The 27,308-nt window shown below is 35.9% G+C and overlaps 1 protein-coding gene and 1 pseudogene across 1 annotated transcript; both read left to right on the top strand.

Annotated features, from left to right (window-relative positions):
* The first annotated feature begins 874 nt into the window (after positions 1–874).
* LOC112729937 (GDP-fucose transporter 1-like) lies at positions 875–10,241 on the top strand (annotated as a pseudogene).
* A 4,548-nt stretch (positions 10,242–14,789) lies between these two features.
* Positions 14,790–25,502, top strand: LOC140176695 (uncharacterized). The gene is made up of 5 exons (XM_072208239.1): positions 14,790–15,761; positions 15,875–15,982; positions 16,274–16,342; positions 16,466–16,765; positions 25,380–25,502. The coding sequence occupies exons 1-5, from the start codon at positions 14,790–14,792 to the stop codon at positions 25,500–25,502; spliced, it is 1,572 nt and encodes a 523-aa protein (XP_072064340.1).
* Positions 25,503–27,308: the final 1,806 nt, after the last annotated feature.

Genomic DNA, 27,308 nt, shown 5'->3' with positions numbered 1-27,308 from the left:
CTATTTTCACTTATGTATTTTCATCGGTGGAGTTTCTACACCCCATAGATTAAGGTGTGGAGCTCTGATGTTCTTCATGAATTAATGCAAAGTACTATTGTTCTTCTATTCAATTCAAGCTTATTCTTATTCTAAGATATTCACTCGCACTTCAACTGGATAAATGTGATGATCCGTGACACTCATCATTATTCTCACTTATGAACGCGTGCCTGACAACCACCTCCGTTCTATCTGCAATAGCTTGAGTGTGTATCTCTTAGCTTCCTGGTCCACGACGCATGGTTGCCTCTCCTGACAACAGATCATTCCATTCCGTGAGATCAGAGTCTTCGTGGTATAAGCTAGAATCAATTGGCAGCATTCTTGAGATTCGAAAAGTCTAAACCTTGTCTGTGAGAACCGACAGATGATTAGCCCTACGTAACCCGTAGCCGGACCATTTTCACTGAGAAGACGGACGGTAGCCATTGACAACGGTGATCCCCCAACATACAGCTTGCCATGGAAGGGAGTACGCATGACTGGATGAAGGCAATAGAAAATCAGAGGTTCAAAAGCAATAAGCATCTCCATACACTTATCTGAAATCCCAACAATGAATTACATAAGTATTTCTATCTTATTTTCTGTTTTAATTATATTTTAATCATCAAAACCCCAAAACTATTTGAATCTGCCTGACTGAGATTTACAAGGATGACCATAGCTTGCTTCAAGCCGACAATTTTTGTGGGATCGACCCTTACTCACGTAAGGTATTACATGGACGACCCAGTGCACTTGCTGGTTAGTTGTGCGGAATTAAAAAAGTATGATTGTAATTTCATGCACCAGCCATCAACGGTGTCCACGCCTATTTCCGTGTATCACGATGGCAACGGAGAATTCTCCGAGGATTCCTCCGGATGGGTCCTTTGCAACGAATCAAGTTTCATCGTCACAAGTTCGATATGTCGGCGAAGCCTCTGAAAAATTTTGTAAAGAATTGTTTAACCAAGAGTTTGAATTCGAAAAAGGTAGCCAGATTCAGAACCGTTGTCTTTTTTTATTTTTTGTCTGTAAAAAATTTATTCTTGTTATTGTTGATAAAGAACAAGATGATGATGATGTTGTGTGGTGAGAAGATAGAGTGATGGCAGAATTGAGATAGGGTGAGAGATAGGTGACGATGGGAGTTGGAGTGAGAGAGAATGAGATTAGGATTTGTGACTAAGGAGTAAATTAGGGATTTTATCAAATTTTTTTTGCCAATTTAGTGTTTTTCGTTAATGAAAATGGAGTTAAGCAACGGATGGTCACTTTTGTCAAAACTAAAAATTGTCTAGGGACTATTTTGTCGATAACATCTATTAGGTACCATTTTGTCATTGTCTAAATCTTTCGGGTACCAAATTAGTATTTACCTTTTGGTCACTTTAATTTAATTGGATTGTTATAATTATTTTTGTTTTGATTCATGCACGTCAAGTGCCTCTATAACACTTTGAATTTTGAATTGCATGTTTACTTGTATATTATTTTTGTATATCTCTTAAGTAACAATTGAGCTAAAAGATTAATGATTCTGTTTAGAAATAATTATAAATCTTAAAGTAATTTTACTTTTCTGCATGTAATTAATGACTTTCTTGACTGACTTAGAGAGTTATTTGCTTATTTATTGAAGAAACAATGCAAGATCATCATGATGATTATATAAAGGAAATATTTGGGTTTCAATTCTAACAACTATTGAAATGTTCGTTTCTTGTTTTGTTGCTTTAAATCAATCATATATAAATGAGTAGTGTAAATTATAATTAATTTTATATGTTATTTTTAATTTTTGTTTTGGTTTACCACATTTTCAGGAGTGTCAAAATAGTGATCATATAGGAGTGTCAAAATGATGACCACAAGACTTAAGGATATTTTTGATCTATTGATGATATTAATCTATATAAAACTTTAATTTATGGTTAAACTTATAGAATTAACTTTTTTGTTATTGTACTTTAAAACAATCTTAGTTAAAATAAAAAATATTTAAATTATTTATGTTATTATGCATTATACAAGTATTGATTTCTTTAGTAAATTAGTTAATATATTAATTAAATAAAAAAATAAATATAATTTGCTAAATTGCGTGTGTAATTTGTATTAAAAGAAATTATTGCAAAATGAATGTTGTGTTTTTGTATCTAATTAATGAAATAGCTTTAGATAGTTGCTTATCCAATTGAAAGACATATAAATAATATTAAGGCATATTTGTATCTGGTTAGCCCACAAAAATTAAACTTAAAATTGTGTATCTTTATCATATATATCATATAAATTAAAAGTATTATTAGACTTGTGTAATGGATCTAGTACTTTCAATTTTTCTACTAATATTAATAATAAAGAAATATCCAAACACAATATTAGTGGATTTGAAGATACACAAGTGATTGAGGTCTCATAATCTTCTCCTTTGTTAATTTATTATTGCTTTGAAAATTCTTTTAAAAAATGGTCAAAATATATGTCTTCCTTTCTTTTTTATTAATCTAATCTATTAATATATCTTCTTCTGTTGTGCTTTAAGGGGCAATAATGAATGAAAAATGGAAAAAAATCATAAAAAAGAGGGAACACAAGTACACAACAACTCCAAATATTCTCTCCCAATTAGTGGTAAAAAAAACTATAGAAAACAAAACAGTGTGACGCTCCGCCAACAGTAAGAGAGGGGAGGATTTTGAAAAAAAAATAAAAAAATAAAAAATCTAGTTAATTTTGCTTCTTTTTAATATGGAAAATCACGGGCCAAAACTGCACATGGCTCGACTTGCTAGGAAGATTCGATTTACCTTCAAACATTTTAAAAGTTAATTTGGTGTAATTTTATCGAGTTTAGACTGGATAAGGTGTCTTAAAAAAAGATTCGGCCATTATTTTGGATCGAATCCGGTCAAGAGGAATCCAGTTTCATTCGACCCATGTGCATCCTTAGAGAACTAAAAATGATATATATATATATATATATATATATATATATTAAATTAATTTTAATATTATGTTATATTAATTATAAGCTTATTGTTTTATTTTTAATCACACTTGTTGAATTTGAAAATAGATAAAAAAAGAATCAAATTAGAATTTATGGACAAATACAAATTCAAATATGGATATCAACTTTTCGGTAATAAGTTTCTTCTTTATAAATAAATTTTTTTATAAATTATTGTTAAAACTTTAAAGACCTTATTTTTACCCGATTTGGACCCAGTATAGTTGTGACCCGAAAATGTTTAGATTTCATCGGGTCTAGGGCCCGGATAGGGTCTAAAAAATAGATCCGGTGTGTATTTAGGGTCGGGTCTGGATCAAGACAAACTCAGTTTCACCCGGCCGATAAACACCCCTATTTCTACCCATGAAATCTGCGAATACTAAAAAGTATTTATTAAACAAAAATATCTAACGTTATATCCATAAAAGATGAGTTTCGTGTGATAAAAGTATTCAAACTCTAATTTTATTCTTAATAACATTTTTAAAATACCTTACATTTTATCTTCTTTTTCAAACTCCAAACTTTTGCAACCTTCACCATTACCCACACCTTCTTGATTATTACTACCTCTCATCCCCCTCTTTCCAGAATTTTCTTTTCTTGTGATCAGTTAGGCATTCTGCTTTAGCTTCCTCACCATCAACAACAAGTACGCCATCACCTAATTCAACTACCCGACCTCTTAACCGCACTCTAGTACCTCATTTCTGCTCTTGGCAACTACCTTCTCAGCAAATTAGGGTTCCTCGACCATGACCCTTTTACTATCAACTCGGCCAAGCACTTTTTCCCTACCGCACTCGTCTTCTTCCTCGCCATCTTCACCAACACCAACCTCCTCCGCCACGCCAATGTCGACACCTTCATCGTCTTTCGATCTCTCACCCCTGTCCTCGTCGCCCTTGTAGACACCGTCTTCCCCACTAATCTTGCCCCCTCTAAACTCACATTTTCTCCCTCACTGGCGTGGGTATGTCGTGATTCTGCTTTATCTCACTGTTTATTCTTTGGATTTTGCTTATTTTGTCACAATCACACTAAGATGGTTTACATCAAGCACATGGTCATGAATCTAGAGTTGAACACTTAGGGTTTTATTTTGTACAATAATTTGTTCTCTCTCATGATTTTGTTCTGGTTCCTTACCTATGAGAATCTTGAGGTTTTTGATGCTCTGAAATTTCAATTTTAGGTGCTTGTTTGATCCTACAAAAAAAGGGATGATGGCGGTAAAGGGTGATGATAGTGGTCCTGGCGGTCGTGAGTCCTGACGGTGGGTAGTGGCACTGGAGAGGGGAGGGGAGGCGGTGATATTTAGGAAATGTGTTGGTGGTGGTGAGGGTTATAAAAGTTTGGAATTCGAGAAAGAAGATAAAGGATGGGGATAATTTAGGAATTTTATTAAAAAGTTAACAAAAAATTAGAGTTTGGATACTTTTGTCACACGAAACTCATCTTTCATAGGTACAACATTAATTTCTTTGTTTGATGGGTACTTTTATTGGTATTTATAAAGTTTATAGATACAAATGGTAGTTTATTCTTAAGTTTAACCAACACTTAAATATTGTTGGCTATAAAGTTTTGTGTGGTCCTGTACGATGCAATAGAAAGAGATAAATACTAATTTGGTACCCGAAAATTCAGGCGTTGACAAAATGGTACCTAATAGATGTTATTGACAAAATGGTCATTGAACAATTTTTAAATTTGACAAAAGTGACCATCCGTCGTTTAACTCTGTTTTCATTGACGAAAAAAACTGAGTTGACAAAAAAATTTGATGAAATTCCTAATTTACCCTTGATTCTACTGTCACTATATCTATCTCTTTCTCTCTCTTTCATCTGCATTCTTTCTTTCTTCTTTTTCTTCACAGATGAAAATGAAAAATCATCATCATCAACCCCGTGGCATCACTATCAACAAGCCAAACTCATTCATTTTTCGGGAGAAAGATTAAAACTTTAGCCACTAAATGATAATAAAAATTTTTGAATGAACTAATTTTTTTTATCCTTAATCACTCACGAAAATTCCGAGAGTAGGGAGGTGAGGAAGAAGAAAAATAGAAGCAAAGACAACATAACCATAAAGAAAAATAGAAACGACAATCAAATATAATCGAAACAAAACACATTAAAGCAACAATCAAAAAGAAGAAGAAAAATAAAAATAGCACCGTAGAGGAGAAGAAGAACACCACCACCACAACGAAGAAGAGAAGAAGAAAATAAATACCAGATCCCAACCTCAGATAATATGCTGAGAAGGAAACAAAGAGAACCCCCAAGAGAAGCATGGAGTTACAACCATTCCCTAACGCTATTCGGAAACTCGCCATCAACGGTGTCCATGCCTATTTCCGTGTATCACGATGGCAACAGAGAATTCTCCGAGGATTCCTCCGGATGGGTCCTTTGCAACGAATCAAGTTTCATCGTGACAAGTTTGATTTGTCGGCGAAGCTGATGAGCGGATAATTTATATGCTTTTTGGCACTGTTTTTAGTATGTTTTTAGTAGAATCTGGTTACATTTAGGGATGTTTTCATTAGTTTTTATGTTAAATTCACATTTCTGGACTTTACTATGAGTTTGTGTATTTTTTTGTGATTTCAGGTATTTTCTGGCTGAAATTGAGGGACTTGAGCAAAAATCAGATTCAGAGGTTGAAAAAGGACTGCTGATGCTGTTGGATTCTGACCTCCCTGCACTCAAAGTGGATTTTCTAGAGCTACAGAACTCAAAATGGTGCGCTTTTAATTGCGTTGGAAAGTAGACATCCAGGGCTTTCCAGCAATAGATAATAGTCTATACTTTGGCCAAGTTTAGATGACGTAAAAGGGCGTTGAACGCCAGTTCTACGCTGCTGTCTAGAGTTAAACGCCAGAAACACGTCACAAGCCAGAGTTGAACGCCAGAAATACGTTACAAACTGGCGTTCAACTCCAAGATTGACCTCTACACGTGTAACATTCAAGCTCAGCCCAAGCACACACCAAGTGGGACCCGGAAGTGGATTTATGTATCAATTACTTACTTCTGTAAACCCTAGTAACTAGTTTAGTATAAATAGGACTTTTTACTATTGTATTAGACATCTTTTGATCATTTTTAGATCTCTAGACCTCCATGGGAGGCTGGCCACTCGGCCATGCCTGGACCATTATCACTTGTGTATTTTCATGCGGTAGAGTTTCTGCACTCCATAGATTAAGGTGTGGAGCTCTGCTGTTCCTCAAAGATTAATGCAAAGTACTACTGTTTTTTTCTATTCAATTCAACTTATTCCGCTTCTAAGATATTCATTCGCACTTCAACCTGAATGTGATGAACGTGACAATCATCATCATTCCCTATGAACGCGTGCCTGACAACCACTTCCGTTCTACCTTAGATTGAATGAGTATCTCTTGGATCTCTTAATGAGAATCTTCGTGGTATAAGCTAGATTGATGGCGGCATTCATGAGGGTCCGGAAAGTCTAAACCTTGTCTGTGGTATTCCGAGTAGGACTCTGGGATTGAATGACTGTGACGAACTTCAAACTCGCGAGTGCTGGGCGTAGTGACAGACGCAAAAGGAGGGTGAATCCTATTCCAGTATGATCGAGAACCTCAGATGATTAGCCGTGCTGTGACAGAGCATTTGGACCATTTTCACAAGAGGATAGGATGCAGCCATTGACCACGGTGATGCCTCCAGACGATTAGCCATGCAGTGACAGCGCATCGGACCATTTTTCAGAGAGGATGAAAAGTAGCCATTGACAATGGTGATGTCCTTACATAAAGCCAGCCATGGAAAGGAGTAGGACTGATTGGATGAAGACAGCAGGAAAGCAGAAGTTCAGAGGGACAAAAGCATCTCTAGACCTTTATCTGAAATTCTCACCAATGATATACATAAGTATTTCTATCATTATTTTCTATCTCTTTATTATTTATTTTCGAAAACTCCATAACTATTTTATATCAGCCTAACTGAGATTTACAAGGTGACCATAGCTTGCTTCATACCAACAATCTCCGTGGGATCGACCCTTACTCACGTAAGGTTTTATTACTTGGACGACCCAGTGCACTTGCTGGTTAGTTGTATCGAAGTTGTGAATGAAAAACGATTTATTAAGACGTGCGTACAGAGTTTTTAGCGCCGTTGCCTGAGATCACAATTTCGTGCACCAGAAGCCTCTGAAAAATTTTGTAAAGAATTGTTTAACCATGAGTTTAAATTCAAAAAATGTAGCCAGATTCAGAACCGTTGTCTTTTTTTATTTTTTGTCTGTAAAAAATTCATTCTTGTTATTGTTGATAAAGAACAAGATGATGATGATGTGTGGTGAGAAGATAGAGTGATGGCAGAATTGAGATAGCGTGAGAGATAGTGACGATGGGAGTTGGAGTGAGAGAGAATGAGATTAGGATTTGTGACTAAGGTGTAAATTAGGGATTTTATCAAATTTTTTTGCCAACTTAGCATTTTTTGTTAATGAAAATGGAGTTAAGCAACGAATGGTCAGTTTTGTCAAAACTAAAAATTGTCGAGGGACTATTTTGTTGATAACATCTATTAAGTACCATTTTGTCATTGTCTAAATCTTTTGGGTACCAAATTAGTATTTACCTTTTGGTCACTTTAATTTAATTGGATTGTTATAATTATTTTTGTTTTGATTCATGCACGTCAAATGCCTCTATAACACTTTGAATTTTGAATTGCATGTTTACTTGTATATTATGTTTGTATATCTCTTAAGTAACAATTGAGCTAAAAGATTATTGATTCTGTTTAGAAATAATTATAAATCTTAAAGTAATTTTACTTTTTTGCATGTAATTAATGACTTTCTTGGCTGACTTAGAGACTTATTTGCTTATTTATTGAAGAAACAATGCAAGATCATCATGATGATTATATAAGGGAAATATTTGGGTTTCAATTTTGACAACTATTGAAATGTTCGTTTTTTGTTTTGTTGCTTTAAATCAATCATATATAAATGAGTAGTGTAAATTATAATTAATTTTATATGTTATTTTTAATTTTTATTTTGGTTTGCCACATTTTCAGGAGTGCCAAAATAATGATCACATAGGAGTGTCAAAATGATGACCACAAGAGTTAAGGATATTTTTGATCTATTGATGATATTAATCTATATAAAACTTTAATTTATGGTTAAACTTATAGAATTAACTTTTTTGTTATGGTACTTTAAAACAATCTTAGTTAAAATAAAAAATATTTAATTTATTTATGTTATTATATAATATACAAATATTGATTTCGTTAGTAAATTAGTTAATATATTAATTAAATAAAAAATGAATATAATTTACTAAATTGCGTGTGTAATTTGTATTAAAAGAAATTATTGCAAAATGAATGTTGTGTTTTTGTATCTAATTAATGAAATAGCTTTAGATAGTTGCTTATCCAATTGAAAGACATATAAATAATATTAAGGCATATTTGTACCTGGTTAGCCCACAAAAATTAAACTTAAAATTGTGTATTTTTATTATATATATCATATAAATTAAAAGTATTATTAGACTTGTGTAATAGATATAGTACTTTCAATTTTCCTACTAATATTAATAATAAAGAAATATCCAAACACAATATTAGTAGATTTGAAGATACACAAGTGATTGAGGTCTCATAATCTTCTCATTTGTTAATTTATTATTGCTTTGAAAATTCTTTTAAAAAAAATGGTCAAAATATATGTCTCCCTTTCTTTTTTATTAATCTAATCTATTAATATATCTTCTTCTCTTGTGCTTTAAGGGGCAATAATGAATGAAAAATGGGAAAAATCATAAAAAAAAGGAACACAAGTACACAACAATTCCAAAAATTCTCTCCCAATTAGAGGGAAAAAAACCTAAAGAAAACAAAACAGTGCGACGCTCCGCCAACAGTAAGAGGGGAGGATTTTGAAAAAAAAATAAAAAAATAAAAAATCTAGTTAATTTTGCTTCTTTTTAACATGGAAAATTACGGGCCAAAACTGCACATGGCCCGACTTGCCTGGAAGATCCGGTTTACCTTCAAATCATTTTAAAAGTTAATTTGGTGTAATTTTATCGAGTTTAGACTGGATAAGGTGTCTTAAAAATAGATTTGGCCATTATTTTGGATCGAATCCGGTCAAGAGAAATCCAGTTTCATTCGACCCATGTGCATCCTAAGAGAACTAAAAATGATATATATATTTTAAATTAATTTTAATATTATGTTATATTAATTATAAGCTTATTGTTTTATTTTTAATCACACTTGTTGAATTAGAAAATAGATCAAAAAAGAATAAAATTAGAATTTATGGACAAATACAAATTCAAATATGGATATCAACTTTTCGGTAACAAATTTCTTCTTTATAAATAAATTTTTTTAAAAATTATTTTTAAAACTTTAAAGACCCGATTTTCACCCAGTTTGGACCCAGTATAGTTGTGACCCGAAAATGTTTAGATTTCATCGGTCTAGGGCCGGGATAGGGTCTAAAAAATAGATCCGATGTATATTTAGGGTCGGGTCTGGATCAAGACAAACTCAGTTTCACCCGGCCGATAAACACCCCTATTTCTACCCATGAAATCTGCGAATACTAAAAAGTATTTATTAAACAAAAATATCTAACGTTATATCCATAAAAGATGAGTTTCGTGTGATAAAAGTATTCAAACTCTAATTTTTTTCTTAATAACATTTTTAAAATACCTTACATTTTATCTTCTTTTTCAAATTCCAAACTTTTGCAACCTTCACCATTACCCACACCTTCTTGATTATTACTACCTCTCATCCCCCTCTTTCCAGAATTTTCTTTTCTTGTGATCAGTTAGGCATTCTGCTTTAGCTTCCTCACCATCATCAACAAGTACTACATCACCTAATTCAACTACCCGACCTCTTAACCGCACTCTAGTACCTCATTTCTGCTCTTGGCAACTACCTTCTCAGCAACTACCTTTGGATTTTGCTTATCTTGTCACAATCATACTAAGATGGTTTACATCAAGCACATGGTCAAGAATCTAGAGTTGAACACTTAGGGTTTTATTTTGTACAATAATTTGTTCTCTCTCATGATTGCGCTCTTTTTCTGGTTTCTTACCTATGAGAATCTTGAGGTTTTTGATGCTCTGAAATTTCAATTTTGGGTGCTTGTTTGATCATACAAAAAAGGGGATGATGGTGGTAAAGGGTGATGATAGTGGTCCTGGCGATCGTGAGTCGTGACGGTGGGTAGTGGCACTGGAGAGGGGAGGGGAGGCGGTGATATTCAGGAAATGCGTTGGTGGTGGTGAGGGTTGTAAAAGTTCGGAAATTTGGGAAAGAAGGTAAAGGATGGGGGTAATTTAGGAATTTTATTAAAAAGTTAACAAAAAATTAGAGTTTGGATACTTTTGTCACACGAAACTCATCTTTCATGTGTACAACATTAATTTCTTTGTTTGATGGGTACTTTTGTAAGAATCACGGCTAATCGACTGATTAATTAAGTGATTAATTGCCCAAATTAGATTCTGATAAAGGTGATTTTTGGACTCAGTGGGTTTTTCTGAGTCTGAAAATGTGCCTTCCACGAAAAATCGTGAAAAATCGTGAACCGATAGTTGAACCGGTTGAACCGGTTTAAGTCTGCCCGGTACCGCATGAAAAAAAGTGAAAACCAGCAAAAATATTAGAAAAATGTTAGAAATGGAAAATCGGGCGTTAATTTAAAGGTTTGGCCCGAAGTTGGGCCAAACGGGCTAAAAATGCTAACGGGTTGGACCGGACCCAAGTTGGGCCCAAGCCCAACATCTAAATACACTTAAATGAACCCATTTTCAGCACAACACATAACCAAACACTACACTTGCATGCTGAAAAGGGGGAAGAAGAGAAACCCCATGGTTTCTGTTCATCCCAAATTTCTAAAGCTCATATCTTGAGCTACGGTGCTCTGATTTGCGTACCGTCAGTGGCTACGCGTTCCTTGTGAAGATCTCTACAAAATCCACTTAAGAAACCCTCAAGGTATTTACGAAATCTTTCCAGTTTCTCTCTTGAAAATTTTGGGTATATAGAGTTTTTGGTTGAATGAGTTTTTGTGATTTTGGATGTTTTGGTTTGCTCTAATTCTTGCTTAGCCTTGGATTGTGACCATCAAATCTGTTGGGAGAGGTAAGAGATACTAAAACCTTGTGAGATTTGATTTATGTTAAGCCCTAGGTTGATTGGTGGTGATTTATATGTATATGGTTTGATTGTTGTGGCTTTGGGAGCTCTTGGAACTTATTTGTGCTTACTGGAGTGGATTTGAAAGCTTGGATTGTGATTGGAAGCTTGTTTGTGCTAAGTTGGAAATTGGGTGCATAAAGAGAATCAGCCAAGGTATGGTTTCGGTTTTCTCTATGTAGTATATAATATTCATGGACACTTAGGCTAGTGACCTATAGGATAGGTTGGAAATTGTATGATGTTGATGATTGTTAGTGTTGATGAGTCATAATGTATTGATGTGTTGTTGTGATTACATGATGAAGTTGAAATATGATAGATTAGATGCTTGAGTTTTGTTGATTATGAATATGAATCTTGGTTGAGTTGATGATGAGACTTGGTAATGAGATGATGATGATTGGTGGATATGTTATATATATGTGATAAATGAAAGGTGAAAGAAATTGTGGTATGATTAGTGTGATATGACCCAAAAAGGTAAATTCTGATGAGAGAAGGGGGTTTGGAATGGTATGGTACGGTTTGGAATGTATATGGTAAGAAATTGTGTAAATTGTGAAGTTGGTAAAATTGGGTTTTTGGTGAACTTTGCACGATCATAACTTTTGCCTTGGTTTTCAAAATTGATTGAAATTTGTTTATAATTAAAGATCTTTGAAAACTCTTTAGATCGATATAAAATTTGTGAAAATTGGAATTTTGTAGAGGAAGTTATGATCCTTCAAAGTTGGTGTGAAAAATCTGAAATTCTGCAAAGTTGCAGAATTTTATGATTTTTTATGTGTGCAGGCGCACACCCTCGTGCGGACGCACACCCTGCAAATATTGTGACCTGTGCGGACGCACACGTCTGTGTGCACGTACAGGCAGGGAAGTGCATTTTTTTCGTAGCGCCAGCACAGCTTGTGCGCACATCTAAGAAAAAACTTCAACCTATGCGGACGCACAGGTCTGTGCGGATGCACACGTCGGGAAGGTCAGTCTGTTGGGGGCGTTGGCACAGGTTGTGCGAGCGCACAGATCTTTGTAAAAATTAACACCTGTGCGTATGCGCACATTTCAAAACTCTCAGGAGTGTCCGCACGCACAGACCCTTGTGCGGCCGCACAAGTCCTGATTCTCAAAATTTTATTTGTTTTCAACTATTCTACCTTTCCAACATGGTTGTAAGCTTCTAAAACACCATTTTAAAACTTATGGGCTTAATTTTTGAGTATTGGAACATGGGATGTAACTTAAGGTTTTTAGAACATGGTTTTATGATAAATTAGAAAATGGAGGTTTAGGTTTCTGGCGTGCTGAGAATGATTTGACGTTGGGTGGAGGATAAGAGATATATGAGATAAGGAATGATGAACTTTTGACCTTGGAAACTGAGTTATGAAAGGGACAGTGGTTGAGATGAGTCGAGGACTCGGATTGAGACGAAGGATCTCTGTATACTGAAATTTTTTTCTGAAAACCACTGAGATATTGTTTTTACTTAGAATATGAGACGCTATGCGCCCGACAGGGACGACGATTGGATCTCGCCTGTCGAGGTAGCGGCAGCGGCGTAAGGGCGGTAGTTCGTCCTGCTTGCGTTGAGATGTGAGGTCTGTGGCAAGAGTATCCCACTCGCATCCCTTCGGACCTATAGAGCGTGCAGGCGCCAGTACCTGGACAGTGATCCGGGCACTATATCTCGGGGGTTCCCATATGAGTAATCCGAAGGGCGACGTCTCCATGGAGATGTGTCGGGTTGGCAGTTGAACCGACAATGTGATATCACAGCCAGTAGGGCAGGCATTCATCATATGCATTTCTACCTGTTTGTTTGCTTTGACGACTTGTAATTGTATGCCTAATTGAATAACATGTCTATTTGCTTACTTGATCTACTTGCCTTGTATGCTGTTACTTGTGAATTACTTGCATTGTTATTAATTGTGCTTTCTACTGGGATTGAGGAGGTTCGGTAGGCGGTGGCGATGGGATCGCATGGAGGATAGGTTGGTGAAGGCCGTGGGACAGCGGTGTATGGTTAGAGTAGAAATCCTTTAAGATAGTTCACCCGGTTTATTTATGATAAGGTTTATATTATGCTTATTTGTTTTATAATGCTTTAAGCTTGAATCTTGTGATGGATATGGAGCTTAGGATTGCCTTTGGCGTCCCGGGGTCTTATATCCTACATCACTGGGCACTGTTACCATACTGAGAACCTCCGGTTCTCATACCATATCTTTGTTGTGTTTTTCAGATGCAAGTCGCAACCCACCTTGGTGAGTTGTTTTGGATGGTGACAGGAGCGGAGGATCTTGGTTTCATTTGGAGTCTTTTTGGTTTATTTTGTTTATATGTCTCTCACTTTTGTATTTTGTTTAGCCTAGAGGCTTGTATTTGAGAGAACAACTTGTATAAGCTATTTTTAAACTGCTAGGTTTTTGTATGGTCTGTATATGGCCAGTCGGCTTAAACTCCGCGAGTCGAGGCTAGTTTCCTATGATATTATATACTTATATTTTGTTGTATCTTATCTGTTTCCTGTGCCTTAAGCTAGTAGCTCGTTAGTACGCTTTGCGCTTTTCAAATCCAATATTTGAGCTATATCTTTCATCGGGCTTCTAGATATTATATTATTCTTCTATATATTATACGTATGAGCTTAGAACTGTCGTAACCTCTGATTAACCTTTGCTTTACGACGCGAGATAAGGCTTAGGCTAATTAGGGTGTTACATTTAGTGGTATCAGAGTTGTTTGTCCTCGTGAGCCTGAGGGATGGACCGATTGTGCTTCATTATATACTCTATGTGTCTTTTCTTTGATGCTATTAGGTTATCTACTTGATATATGCATAGCATGCTTGTTTGTGAGTGCCTGTTTGGGATAATTGAAGCACTAGGCTTTTGATATTGAGACTGATCACCTTGATATCGATTGTTTGGTGTAGACAGGAACCCTACATGGCCACTCGCGGGTGAGGTCGAACACGTACGCGAGAAAGTAAGAATGAGCAGCCAACTGATAACCATGCCAAGTTTCTGGCGGCCATGGCTAACTTAGCAAATACCATGGAGGCGAATGCTGCTGTGACTCTGCAAGCTGTGCAGAGGTTAGGCCAACCGGCAGGGAATGATAATGGGAACGGAGAAGGAAATGCCAATGATAATGTTGAGGGAAACGGCGATAACACGGGAGTAGTTCCGATGACCTTGGCAACGTTCCTCAAGGTTCATCCGCCAACTTTCCGAGGGTTCACAAATCCTACTAAAGCAGACCACTGGTTCCAGGCTATGGAGCGTGCTTTACAGGCGCAACATGTTCCTATTAATCAATATGTAGAGTTTGCCACTTATCAACTAGCGGGAGAGGCCCAGCCCTGGTAGTAAGCTGAGTGGCGTTTGCTACAGCTTCAAAACGCCGACATTCCATGGGAGGTGTTCCAAACGACTTTCTATAAGAAGTATTTCCCTGAGTCTGCAAGGGAAGCAAAGGAGATGGAGCTAATGCAGCTGAAGCAAGGTTCCATGTCTGTGACCGAGTACACTAACAAGTTCGAAGAGCTTTGTAGGTTTTCTCGGGTGTGTCAGGGTGACCTGGAGACTTACGAGAGCTGGAGATGCGTTAAGTATCAGAGGGGGTTGAAGGACAACATTATCACTGCTGTGGCTCCGATGGAGATCCGTGTCTTCTCCGACTTGGTGAATAAGGCTAGAGTAGTGGAGGAGTATGCCAAGACCGTGGCGGCATCTAAGGATACTCATGGAGGAAGCTCTAGTCGTGGGCGTGGCAAGTACCTTCATCCGAGAGGACAAAGCTTCAAGAGAGGAGGATATGCACCTCAAGGTCAAGGAGGCTTCAGAAAGAACACACATGACCAGATTCAGCGTGGCAAAGGGAGAGGAAATCAGAGTAAGGGTTCTTCGGATTTAGCTTGTGATCGTTGTGGACGTTTTCATCCATATGACTCTTGCAAGATTGGTATAGGTGGGTGCTTCAACTGTGGCTTGCCTGGTCATTTTGCGAGGGATTGCACTCGTGGCAGGAATCAGAATGTGGGCCAGAGTCAGCATCAAGGTCGGGTCTTTGCTGTGAATGCCAAGGATGCTTCTAAGGTGGATCCGTTGATGAGAGGTATATATCTAATTGGTGATAAATCCTTAGTTGCATTATATGATACTGGAGCTTCGCATTCGTTTATTTCTTTTGCTAAGGTTGAGGAATTAGGCTTGAAAGTGTCAGAGTTGCCTTTTGATCTGCATGTACATACTCCGTATCAAACAGTTATGACTAGGTCAGGTTGTAGACAAGTAGGTTTCAAGCTTGAGGGGAGAGAGTTTGTGCATGATTTGTTCTGTTTACCAATGGTAGGGCTTGAAATGATTTTGGGGTTTGATTGGTTGTCGAAGAACTGGGTTTTGTTGGATTGTTTTGAACAAACAATTTGGTTTATGCCGGAAGGAGAAAATGGAGCAATGGTAGCTACGGGATATTACCTAAACTCTGTAATGGTGCATTGTAGTGGGGAGGAGTGTCAGGGATTTATTCTATTTGCTGCTAATGCATTGGGGATGCCCAAAGCTTAGATCAGATACCGGTGGTTAGAGATTTTCCAGAAGTATTTCCGAAAGATATCCCTGAGTTCCTACCTCAGAGGGAAATTGAATTTGCGATCGAATTAGTGCCGGGAGCCGGACCAGTATCAATTGTGCCGTATAGAATGGCTCCGATAGAGCTGGCAGAGTTAAAGACTCAGTTGGAAGAGCTTCTGAACAAGAGGTTCATTCGACCGAGTGTATCACCGTGGGGAGCGCCAGTTTTATTGGTGAAGAAGAAAGATGGAGGAATGCGCTTGTGCGTGGATTACTGACAGTTGAATAAAGTGACTGTGAAGAATAAGTACCCGCTGCCAAGAATAGATGACTTGATGGATCAATTGCAAGGAGCTGGAGTGTTTTCCAAGATTGATTTGAGATCCGGTTACCATCAGATAAGAGTGAAGGAGGATGATATTCCTAAGACTGCGTTTAGGACACGCTATGGACACTACGAGTTTATGGTAATGTCCTTTGGGTTAACGAATGCACCTGCTATTTTCATGGATTACATGAACAGAGTGTTTCGTCCCTTTTTGGACAAATTCGTGGTGGTTTTCATAGATGACATCTTGGTTTACTCTAAGACGGTAAGAGAGCATGAGGAACACTTGAGGATTGTGTTGCAAATCTTGAAGGAGCGGAAGTTGTATGCTAAGTTGTCAAAGTGCGAGTTCTGGAAGGAGGAAGTAAAGTTTTTAGGCCATGTGGTGAGTAAAGGAGGAATAGCCATAGATCTTTCTAAGGTAGAAGCGGTGATGGAATGGGAAAGACCGACGACTGTGATGGAAGTCAGGAGCTTTTTGGGTTTAGCCGGATATTACCGGAGATTTATTGAAGGATTTTTCCGGATTGCACTACCGATGACGAAATTAACAAGGAAAGAGGTGCCATTCGTGTGGACGTCGGAGTGCAAAGAGAGTTTTTAGACGTTAAACAGAGATTAACTTCAGCACCTGTTTTGATCTTACCGAAACCGCATGAACCGTTTGAAGTGTACTGTGACGCTTCCTTGAAAGGTTTGGGTTGCATGTTGATGCAACATCAGAATGTGGTGGCTTACGCATCGCGTCAGCTGAGACCGCATGAGGTAAATTACCCCACTCATGACTTGGAATTAGCGGCGATCGTGTTTGCATTGAAGATTTGGAGACACCACTTGTACGGAGTAAGGTTTAGCGTCTTTTTTTATTATAAGAGTCTCAAGTATATCTTTGATCAGAAGGAGCTAAATATGCACCAGAGAAGATGGATGGAATTGCTTAAAGATTATGATTTTGAGTTGTGTTATCACCCTGGAAAGGCGAACGTGGTAGCAGACGCTTCGAGTCGGAAATCTCTAACAATAGCTTGGATGAGAATCAAGGAAGAAGAGCTAGTGGATAAGTTTGTAGATCTTAAGCTGGATATTGGTGAAGTTGCCGGAAGAGCTTGTTTGAACCAACTACAAATCTCAAGCACGTTAAAATCAGAAATACAAAGAGCTCAACAAGATGAGCAGAGGCTTCGGCAATTGTTTCAGCCAGTTGGTGATAAGAGGCGCAAAGAATTCACTAAGGATGATGAAGGGTTATGGAGATACAAGGGAAGAATTTGCATACCGGATGTTTGGGAAAGAAGGTAAAGGATGGGGGTAATTTAGGAATTTTATTAAAAAGTTAACAAAAAATTAGAGTTTGGATACTTTTGTCACACGAAACTCATCTTTCATGGGTACAACATTAATTTCTTTGTTTGATGGTACTTTTATTGGTATTTATAAAGTTTATAGATACAAATGGTAGTTTATTCTTAAGTTTAACCAACACTTAAATATTGTTGGCTATAAACTTTTGTGTGGTCCTGTATGATGCAATAGAAAGAGATAAATACTAATTTGGTACCCGAAAAATTCAGGCGCTGACAAAATGGTACCTAATAGATGTTATTGACAAAATGGTCATTGAACAATTTTTAAATTTGACAAAAGTGACTATCCGTCATTTAACTCTGTTTTCATTGACGAAAAAAACTGAGTTGGCAAAAAAATTTGATGAAATTCCAAATTTACCCTTGATTCTACTGTCACTATATCTATCTCTTTCTCTCTCTTTCGTCTGTATTCTTTCTTTCTTCTTTTTCTTCACAGATGAAAATGAAAAATCATCATCATCAACCCCGTGGCATCACTATCAACAAGCCAAACTCATTCATTTTTCGGGAGAAAGATTAAAACTTTAGCAACTAAATGATAATCAAAATTTATGAATGAACTAATTTTTTTTATCCATAATCACTCACGAAAATTCTGATAGCGGGGAGGTGAGGAAGAAGAAAAATAGAAGCAACGATAACATAACCATAAAGAAAAATAGAAACGACAATCAAATATAATCGAAACAAAACACATTAAAGCAACAATCAAAAAGAAGAAGAAAAATAAAAATAGCACCGCAGAGGAGAAGAAGAACACCACCACCACAACGAAGAAGAGAAGAAGAACATAAATACCAGATCCCAACCTCAGATAATATGCTGAGAAGGAAACAAAGAGAACCCCCAAGAGAAGCATGGAGTTACAACCATTCCCTAACGCTGATCGAAAACTCGCCATCAACGGTGTCCACGCCTATTTCCGTGTATCACGATGGCAACGAAGAATTCTCCCAGGATTCCTTCGGATGGGTCCTTTGCAACGAATCAAGTTTCATCATCACAAGGTTCGATTTGTCGGCGAAGCCTTTGAACAATTTTGTAAAGAATTGTTTAACCAAGAGTTTGAATTCAAAAAATGTAGCCAGATTCAGAACCGTTGTCTTTTTTTATTTTTTGTCTGTAAAAAATTCATTCTTATTATTGTTGATAAAGAACAAGATGATGATGATGTTGTGTGGTGAGAAGATAGAGTGATGGAAGAATTGAGATAGGGTGAGAGATAGGTGACGATGGGAGTTGGAGTGAGAGAGAATGAGATTAGGATTTGTGACTAAGGAGTAAATTAGGGATTTTATCAATTTTTTTTTACCAACTTAGCGTTTTTTGTTAATGAAAATGGAGTGAGAGATAGGTGACGATAGGAGTTGGAGTGAGAGAGAATGAGATTAGGATTTGTTATTAAGGGGTAAATTAGGGATTTTATCAAATTTTTTTTGCCAACTTAGCGTTTTTCGTTAATGAAAATGGAGTTAAGCAACGGATGGTCACTTTTGTCAAAATTAAAAATTGTCTAGGGACTATTTTGTCGATAACATCTATTAGGTACCATTTTGTCATTGTCTAAATCTTTCGGGTACCAAATTAACATTTACCTTTTGTTCAAAACTTAAAAAGTGGTGGTGGGTTATGGGCCTCCTATATCTATCTAGAAGTGTGGTAATTGGTAAATAATTAAATATAAATTAAAAGTGTTATCTTTAATTTTTTTTCTTTTTTTAAACTAAAAAAAATATCATTTAGGTTATGTTTATTTACAGAGACAGGGATACAGAGACACAAAATCGTGTTTGACGGAGGAGACATAGACAGAGATAATGTCTCCAGAGACACTAAATTAGTGTTTTTTGTATCCATCTTGATAGGAAGGACACAAAGATACTAATAAGGGATACAACTTATTTTTATTTTTTCTTTCATTATTCTTATTAATTTTTCATAATTATATTTTTTATTATTATATTTTTCTTCTCAAATTCTTTAAATAAAAAAATGAGAATAAATTATATTTTTATAATTTGTTTTAGTTTATCACTAAACAAATACAAAAGCACAAAATTTTATATCTCTATCCTTTATGTCTTATTTTTAATGTCTTTTTTTGTCCTATTCTCAAAAACAAATACAATCTTATGGATGAAATTTAAAAAAAAAATTGTCCAAAAACTGCAAGAATTGCTCCCAACTTATCTAATTTATCAGTTAACTACCGGTTCAGTTAATTTTTTATTGGTTCATTGCAAACAAAATTTACCCAAGAATTGAATAAGTCAAAGAACTAATTTTTGATCAACCCAATCGAATTGATTAATTCGATTTTAGAACTTTACTACCGTCCTCTTTTATTTTTTACTCTTTTTTAAGAACTTTTTTTGGTAAAAACTTTATGGAATTGAGAGCCAAAATTTTTACTAAAATTATATAGAATATGTGCAAGATAATTTTTTTAAGATTTTTCTTTATTAAAAGAAGCAATCTTTGTTCTTCACCAAAAATTCACTCTTTACCACTATATTAATATTTTCTTAAATAAAAAATCAAATTAGTATTATAAAATCTTTTATACTAGTTAAAAAAAAGACAAAGTTGTTATAATTTACTAGAATATTTTATCTATACAAATGCAACGTTATAATAAATAAAATATCTAATATTATATAGGATAACTTATTGAAATTGTCCCTGACAAAATTTATTAATGATAAAAATGTCATCAAAATATTTAACACGACAAAAATCCGTTCACTATATATTTTCAAAAATTTTTTAAAAATGACATTTTAGTGCAATTTTTTATAATTATAATTAAAAAATTAGACATTTTTTACGTTAAGTAGATTTTTTGTGATTTACTCTTTTTTAACGGCCAAGAAAAAATAAAAAAAAGTCTAAAAATCAAATTTTTATCTATTTTTTATGTACTTTTTAAATAATTATTCAAATATTTTTATAAAATTTTAGATCAAATATATAAATAATTTACGAAATACAAAATTTGTTTACTACTTATAAAAAATAATATTTTTTTAGTTATTTTTGTAGCATTTTATATTATTTTAAAGATATTTTTGTTGTTATCACAAAATGGAGAATAATTTTGTTAATGACTTCGAAAATAAGAATGGTTTCAATGGGTATTTATATAGAGTATTTACCTATTTTGGTCTCCAAAAAATTTTAGATTAGACACTTCAGTCTCCAACTAAAATTAATTACTCAATTGATCTCTAATAATGAATTTCGTTAGTCATTTGGGTCCTTTGCTTCGTCAATTCTAATGGAGGACAAAATGATCCTTGACAACTCTAATAATGAGGGACAAAATGGTCCCTGCTGATACAGATTTTACAAACCACAAAACACCGGCAAGTGTACTGGGTTGTATCAAGTAATAACTCACGGTGAGTAAGTGTCGATCCCACGAAAATTAACGGATTAAGTAAACAATAGTCAACCGATTAATCTAGTCATACAATCAAATTAGGGTTTTAGAAAGCTTGAAGCATAAATAGCAATTAAACAAAAGCAAATAGTGAATAGTAAAGAAGAATATAAGTAAAAGAGTTAAGGTTTCGGAGATGTTAAAACTTTCGGATCAATACTTTTCACTTTCCACCTTGATCATGCAAAGATACGACCATGGCAAATCATTAGTAATTAAACCCCAATCCCTTGGTGATTCAATTTCTCTTTAACCTAATTAATCGCTAATCCCTTAGTCAATTACTTAAGAAAAGAGTTGAAGAACATTCACTGATTTATAAAGCCACACAATTCATAAGACTAACCCCCAGTTAATTTTATGTCACTTATCAAGTCTAGTTTCAGAACTTAAGAGTTATGAGAATCGATTTTCAAGCTTAATTCAATTAATCAACTTTTCCAAGAAGTTAAAAAAATTCAAATCAAAGAAGAATTGTTTTCCAACACATTCAAGCCGTTTAGGATAAAGAACAAAAACCTTTTCTTGAAAAGATATTAATGTATAAATCAAAGGTAGAAAAAGCTAATATATTAATCTATGGAGTTAATAGAACTTCTAACCTTAACAAAGGAGAATTAGTTGCTCATATTCTTCAAAGAAATCCTTAATTATCAAAAGTAAAAACTGCTGAAGAAGAAGCCCCCCCTTGGAGTCTCTAACTTCTCTTCTTAAAGACAAACCATAAGGAAATTCAAATTCAAACTAAAACAAAATCAAATTCAAAATAGAATCAAATTTAACTAATTAATGATTGCCTCCAGCAAAACTTTCAATCTTATCTTCTTCCAAATCCTTAATCATTGCTGTCATTAGTGGGCTTGAGTTGAGCCTTGAATTGATAAAAAATTGAAGGTTCATTGGCTTAGTTTAAGGTCCTAGAGGTTGCCCAAGGTCCCACGTCCCATGTGAGGTATCGACGTACAATGTGAAGTCCAATCCTTGTTTGATTTGCTCTCTATAATGCCCACGTACCACGTGAAGGATCCCACGTTGTACGTGGGCTTAAGCTTGTTCAATTGTTGCCTTTCACATTGTACGTGGTGATTTACACGTCCCACGTGAGCATAACTACAGGTACGAGGAGATCGAGATCGAGGATGGAGATCGAGGAGACTTGAGATCGAGGTCGAGGATGGAGATCGAGGTTGGAGGAGATGTTCCGATCGATGCAGAAGATGTTGCAGCACTTCGATTTTTGAATGGATTTGTTCAAAAATCGTGCGCCTAATTGGAACGCGCGTGGCACGGCAAGGCTCCCTTTCTTCATCCTTTGGCTTCCTCTTTGCTTCTCTTTCTTACTTTTCTTGCTTTTTTTTTCTTCAATCTTTGTCAATTCTCTTCCAAATTTTCTAAAATCAATGAATGCACACTAACTCAAAGTATTACTCAATTAATCCTGAAATCACTGCTTTTCTTGCAATAACTCTTAGTTTATTGATTGGAATTCTAAGAGTAAAATACTAAAGATGCGCACGCATCACTTGTCCCTTCTGTTCAGAGATGACGCCGTTCTCCCCCAATTTCTATCGTATCTTGCATAACCTCATTCATACTTTCCTTCTTCACCTTCACAGTCTTTTTCTCTATCTTCTCCTTCCTCCTCTTTAGCTCTAAGATCAAGCCATGGTGTAACTGTTATGTGTGTTGCACCTACCTCAACATGTCATGTGTAAACTCCACAAAATTAATAAATAATTAGTCAATAAATTAATTATTATTCAAAAAAATTAGAAAATTAAATTTATAGTTTAAACGAGTAAAAATATTTAAAATACGAATTTTAATACTATTTTTAAAGATTTTGACCTAAAGTTGGGCCAATGAGCCAAACCAGTTGAATCGGGCCCAAAGTCCAACCCATATAACCCCATTTAGCCTCTTTCAGCCACAACATTTCTGATTTCATTAGGAGAGTTTCACGGTGAGAGGGGAAAGGGAAGAAGAACATTGGTGTTACTATCCACTCCAACGTTCAATTGCTCATAACTTTCGATCCAGAACTCCGATTGACGAGTCATTTGTGGCCACGCACTCGTCTCGGAGTCCTCTTCAATTCTATTCAAACAAAGTGATGAGTATCTTTGAATCTTGTGCCCAATTCTCGAGCCTTCTGTTTTTCACAATTTTGGTTTAATATTGAGTGATTTTGATAATTTTGGTGGTTTAGGTACAATCTAACATTGGATAATTTTTGGGTTTTATCCCAATCATCAATAGGTAAGGTAAGAAAACTCTAAACACTTGTGGTTGGTCCAATTTTGTGGGCCTTAGTACTAATCTTAAGGAATTATATGAATTAGATTGATATTGTATTAAATTGGAGTTGATTTGGCAAAATTGGAGCAATTGGAATCAAATTGGTGGATGTTGGATGCTTGAAGTGAGCCTTGGAAGCTGGAAATTTTATTTGGTGTGGAGTTGGAGACTTGGAACTTGTGGAGGAGAGGACTTTTGAGGCATTTTTGGCTTAGCAAGGAATCGGCCAAGGTATGGTTTTGGTTTCTCATAGTTAATATATAATGTTGCGTGAAAATTTAGGCTAGTTATCTTAGGATAGGTTTGAATGACGTGAATTTAGTTGGTTTGATTGATTAGAAATGGTATATGTATATAACTTAATTGTTGATGATTAATGCAGAAGTGGTTAGAAATTATAAATGGAATTGTTGAATAGATGAAAATTGTGATATGGGTGAGAATTGTGAATGGTGAGATGTGAATTTAATTGAATAATTATGAGTGGTATGATTGATGTATGATAAAAAGGGCTATGGTATTGATTTGGTTGGTGTTGAATTGAGATTTGCTGCTGTTCTGGGTTGTGATTTATGGTTTTTGAATTGAGAATTTGGGAAAATAGAGGTTTGAATTCTTTTGGTATAAAACTGATTTTTAACTAACTTTGGTAGGACATAACTTGGCTTCTAGAGCCTCATATTTTTCAAAACTTGTTTTGAATAAAAATGGGGTCCGTGAAGTTCATACCGTTCGAAGAACAGACTAAAAATGATTTTCTATGAAAAAGTTATGCGCATCCGAAGTTGGGTGTGAAAAACTGATTTTTATGATTTAACAGCTTTTTGAAGTTTTTGATGCAGCTGCGTACGCAAACATGTACGCTACGTGGACCCTGGGCCCACCTAGACGTCCCGCGTATGCGATGTGGGGATGTTTCCCTACCCAAGAGCTCGCGTACATGGACAAGGGCCACGTATGCGAGATTGTCCAATTTCACACTTTCGCGTATACGGACATGGCCTGCATACGCGGGAACCCCTATTTGATGAAAATCTTGTTTTTAAGTTTCAAACCATTCCTCTAACTTTCAAACCTCTGTGACTACTATTTAAGGTCCAATAGCTAGTGCTTAGGATTTAGGATGAGCGAAAGTATATTGGGTTAAAATAAAAGAGGTAGTTTTTGTTCTGTAATTAGAGCCGGAGACTTAGAGTTACAAAGTACTGTGGGTAGATTATCTAAAGTAGTTTCATAAAGTATTTTGATGTTGATTAGAGAGAAGATGATAAAGTATAATGGGGATGAGTTTGAAGAACTGTATGTTAATTATAATTATAATATTGGGCGTAATTTGATTATAAATATGATTGTTTCTCAAAAGTACAACCCCAGTGAGATGGTGGAAGGTGAGGATCCCCTTCTTTGCTCCTCTTGATATTGTAAAATCACCTCCAGCGAGATGGTAGGAGGTTAGGATCCCCTCCTTTGTTCCTCCTGGACATATGAGAATGTACCTCTTGGGTAGACGCAAGGGTTGTGGTTTGCCCTACTTGCTCCAAGTTAGTTAGTTAAGGCTCCCCGAGTAGATGCAAGGGTGTGGTTTGTCCCATTTGCTCCGGGATAAGATGGTTTGAGCTCCGTAGGTAAATGCAAGGGTGTGATGCGCCCCACTTGCTCTAGGTTGAGATGACTGTGATCTTCCTGGGTAGATGCAGTGGTCACCCCACTTGCTCTAGAATGGTATTTATGATTGATCTTAGTCTCCCTAGACAAACGTAGTGACTTGCCCCCCACTGGTTTCAGTTAAGATTTGAGGTCCCTTTGACCCAGCCGCGCGATGGATTATTGATTATTTATATATATGCATATGCTTGAGCTCCGCGTCGCTGGGATTGTCCAGGGTTCGCTACCGGACATGTCAGCTTTGGCTGGATAACCAACAGATGATATCATCGGCCATAGGGCAGACATGCATCATGTGCATTTGTATATTTTGTTTGAGTATGCATATCTTGGTTTGCCTAATTGTTTATATATGTCTATATGTTACATGACTTAACTGCTGTACCTGTTCTTTAATTGTGTAGTACTTGTATGCTTTGTGTGTGTTTGCAACTGAAAGATCCATCATGCTGGCAGAGGTGATGCTGAGGGTAGTTCCACCGGTGATGATGAGGTTTGAGATGACAGGAGGTGAAGAGTTAGATTAGAAATAGAACCTCTTAGATAGATTACCAAAATTTCTGGTTTAGAATAAATCCTAAGTTCGATTTTGAATGTCGGAGTTCTAGGATTGTCTCTGACTTTCCCGCGACCTTATATATTATCTATGTGGGCACCTCTATCATGCTGAGAACCCCCGGTTCTCATTCCATACTATTTGTTGTTTTTCAAATGTAGGACGTGACGCGCATCGATGAGGGTGCTGGATTTGCTTTCCTGGAAGGAAAGACTTATCTTTTGGGCTTTTTATTTTATGTACTTAGTTATATATGTACTCTCTCCGATTTTCTATAAGAACATGTTTTATCCCTCTTAGAGGTTGACTTTGCTGAATTAGGATCTGTATCTTGTCTTTTGGATTTTCTATTGGGTTATATATATATATATATATATCGACCTTTACTTCGCAGGTTAAGTCAAGGACTTGAATATGTAGCTATCCTTTGGAACTCTAGTTATACGTATGTCTCTTTGGTTTTCTATATAAGCCTTCTATCTTAACACTTTTCAAGTGTAACAAATTGTCTGGTCTTGGTTTTTGCATAATATTTTTCTTCAAGGCTTCTAGATATATTATCCTTGCTATATTTATATGTATGTACTTTGTTTTTAGAGGTCGTAGCACCTTACCACCTTTGATTTACGACCTAGGCATAAAGCTCTGTGTAGTAAGGTGTTACATCATGGACTACACACTTCTCTAATCTCTGTGACTGGTTCACCCACCTCCTCCGCACTTCACCCATAAAAAACAACCACCTCCACGTCCTCGATAACAACATCACCTCCAATCCCAACAACGTTCACCACATCCTCAAGACCAAGTTCCACAACTACTCAAGCAATATAGATTGTTGGATATTAGGACATCATGAGAAGATTCTTCTTCGACACCATATGCAAATTCTCATTTGGAATGGACCCTGAGTGTTTCATTCCTTCTCTCCCGGAGTCTAAGCTGGCAAACAGCTTCGACTTTGCATCCGAGCTATTAGTACAACGAGTAATGTCCTTGTCGCCGCTCATATGAAAACTAAACCGATTACTGAACATTGGTTTAGAGAAGAAGCTGAAGGAAGCGATCGGAGTGGTGGGCAATGTGGCCATGGAGATGATAGGGAAGATGGGGAGGGAGATGACGACGACGACGGGTCTTAATAAATCAGACATGTTGTCTAGATTCATGGGATCCATCAAAGATGACAAATACTTAAGAAACATAGTCATTAGTTTCCTGAATATGAATTGGTTGAGAACAACTTGAGGATTTTTCTTCTTGTAAACATTGTAGTTGCAAAGTGTGCATTGTGTAGCTTGAAGTTGCAGTGTTAGACTGTTAGGGTTACGCGATATATGATGGAAATTAGGAGAGAATAGTGTCGTTTCTGAACAGAGGGAGTCATGGACCATTTTGTCTCCCGTTAAAGTTGTCAGGGACCATATTGTCCTCAGTTAGAGTTGATGAAGCAAGGACCTAAGTGATTGATAGAGTTAATTGTTAGAGACCAATCGAATAATTAATTTTAGTTAGAGACTAAAGTGTCTGGTCCGAAATTCTTTGAGGATCAAAATGAGTAAATACTCTTTTATATATATTAATTGAAAAAGATAGAAAAATAGGTTTTTAACTTTTATATCTACATGACATTATTTGCATAGTATAAATTTAATACTACTTTGAATTTTAAAGTACTTTTAATATTTGCATGAACGTACATGCAACATAATTTTTTTTAAATATTAGAAACAATATATTTAATTTTATACACACTACAAGAAAAAGGTCTGTCGTC

This window comes from Arachis hypogaea, chromosome 12 (assembly GCF_003086295.3).
Source record: "Arachis hypogaea cultivar Tifrunner chromosome 12, arahy.Tifrunner.gnm2.J5K5, whole genome shotgun sequence".
Classification (NCBI taxonomy): Eukaryota; Viridiplantae; Streptophyta; class Magnoliopsida; order Fabales; family Fabaceae; genus Arachis; species Arachis hypogaea.
This window is presented reverse-complemented; position numbering and strand designations above follow the sequence as displayed.

What these genes read in the sequence shown, in the direction of transcription:
- LOC140176695 (XM_072208239.1), top strand. Translation starts at nt 14,790, where the DNA reads ATGCAGCTGAAGCAAGGTTCCATGTCTGTGACCGAGTACACTAACAAG. An exon ending in TAGTGCCGGGAGCCGGACCA is followed by an intron (nt 15,983 to 16,273) that starts GTATCAATTGTG and finishes GGTTACCATCAG; the next exon opens with ATAAGAGTGAAGGAGGATGA. An exon ending in CGAAATTAACAAGGAAAGAG is followed by an intron (nt 16,766 to 25,379) that starts GTGCCATTCGTG and finishes TTAATTGTGTAG; the next exon opens with TACTTGTATGCTTTGTGTGT.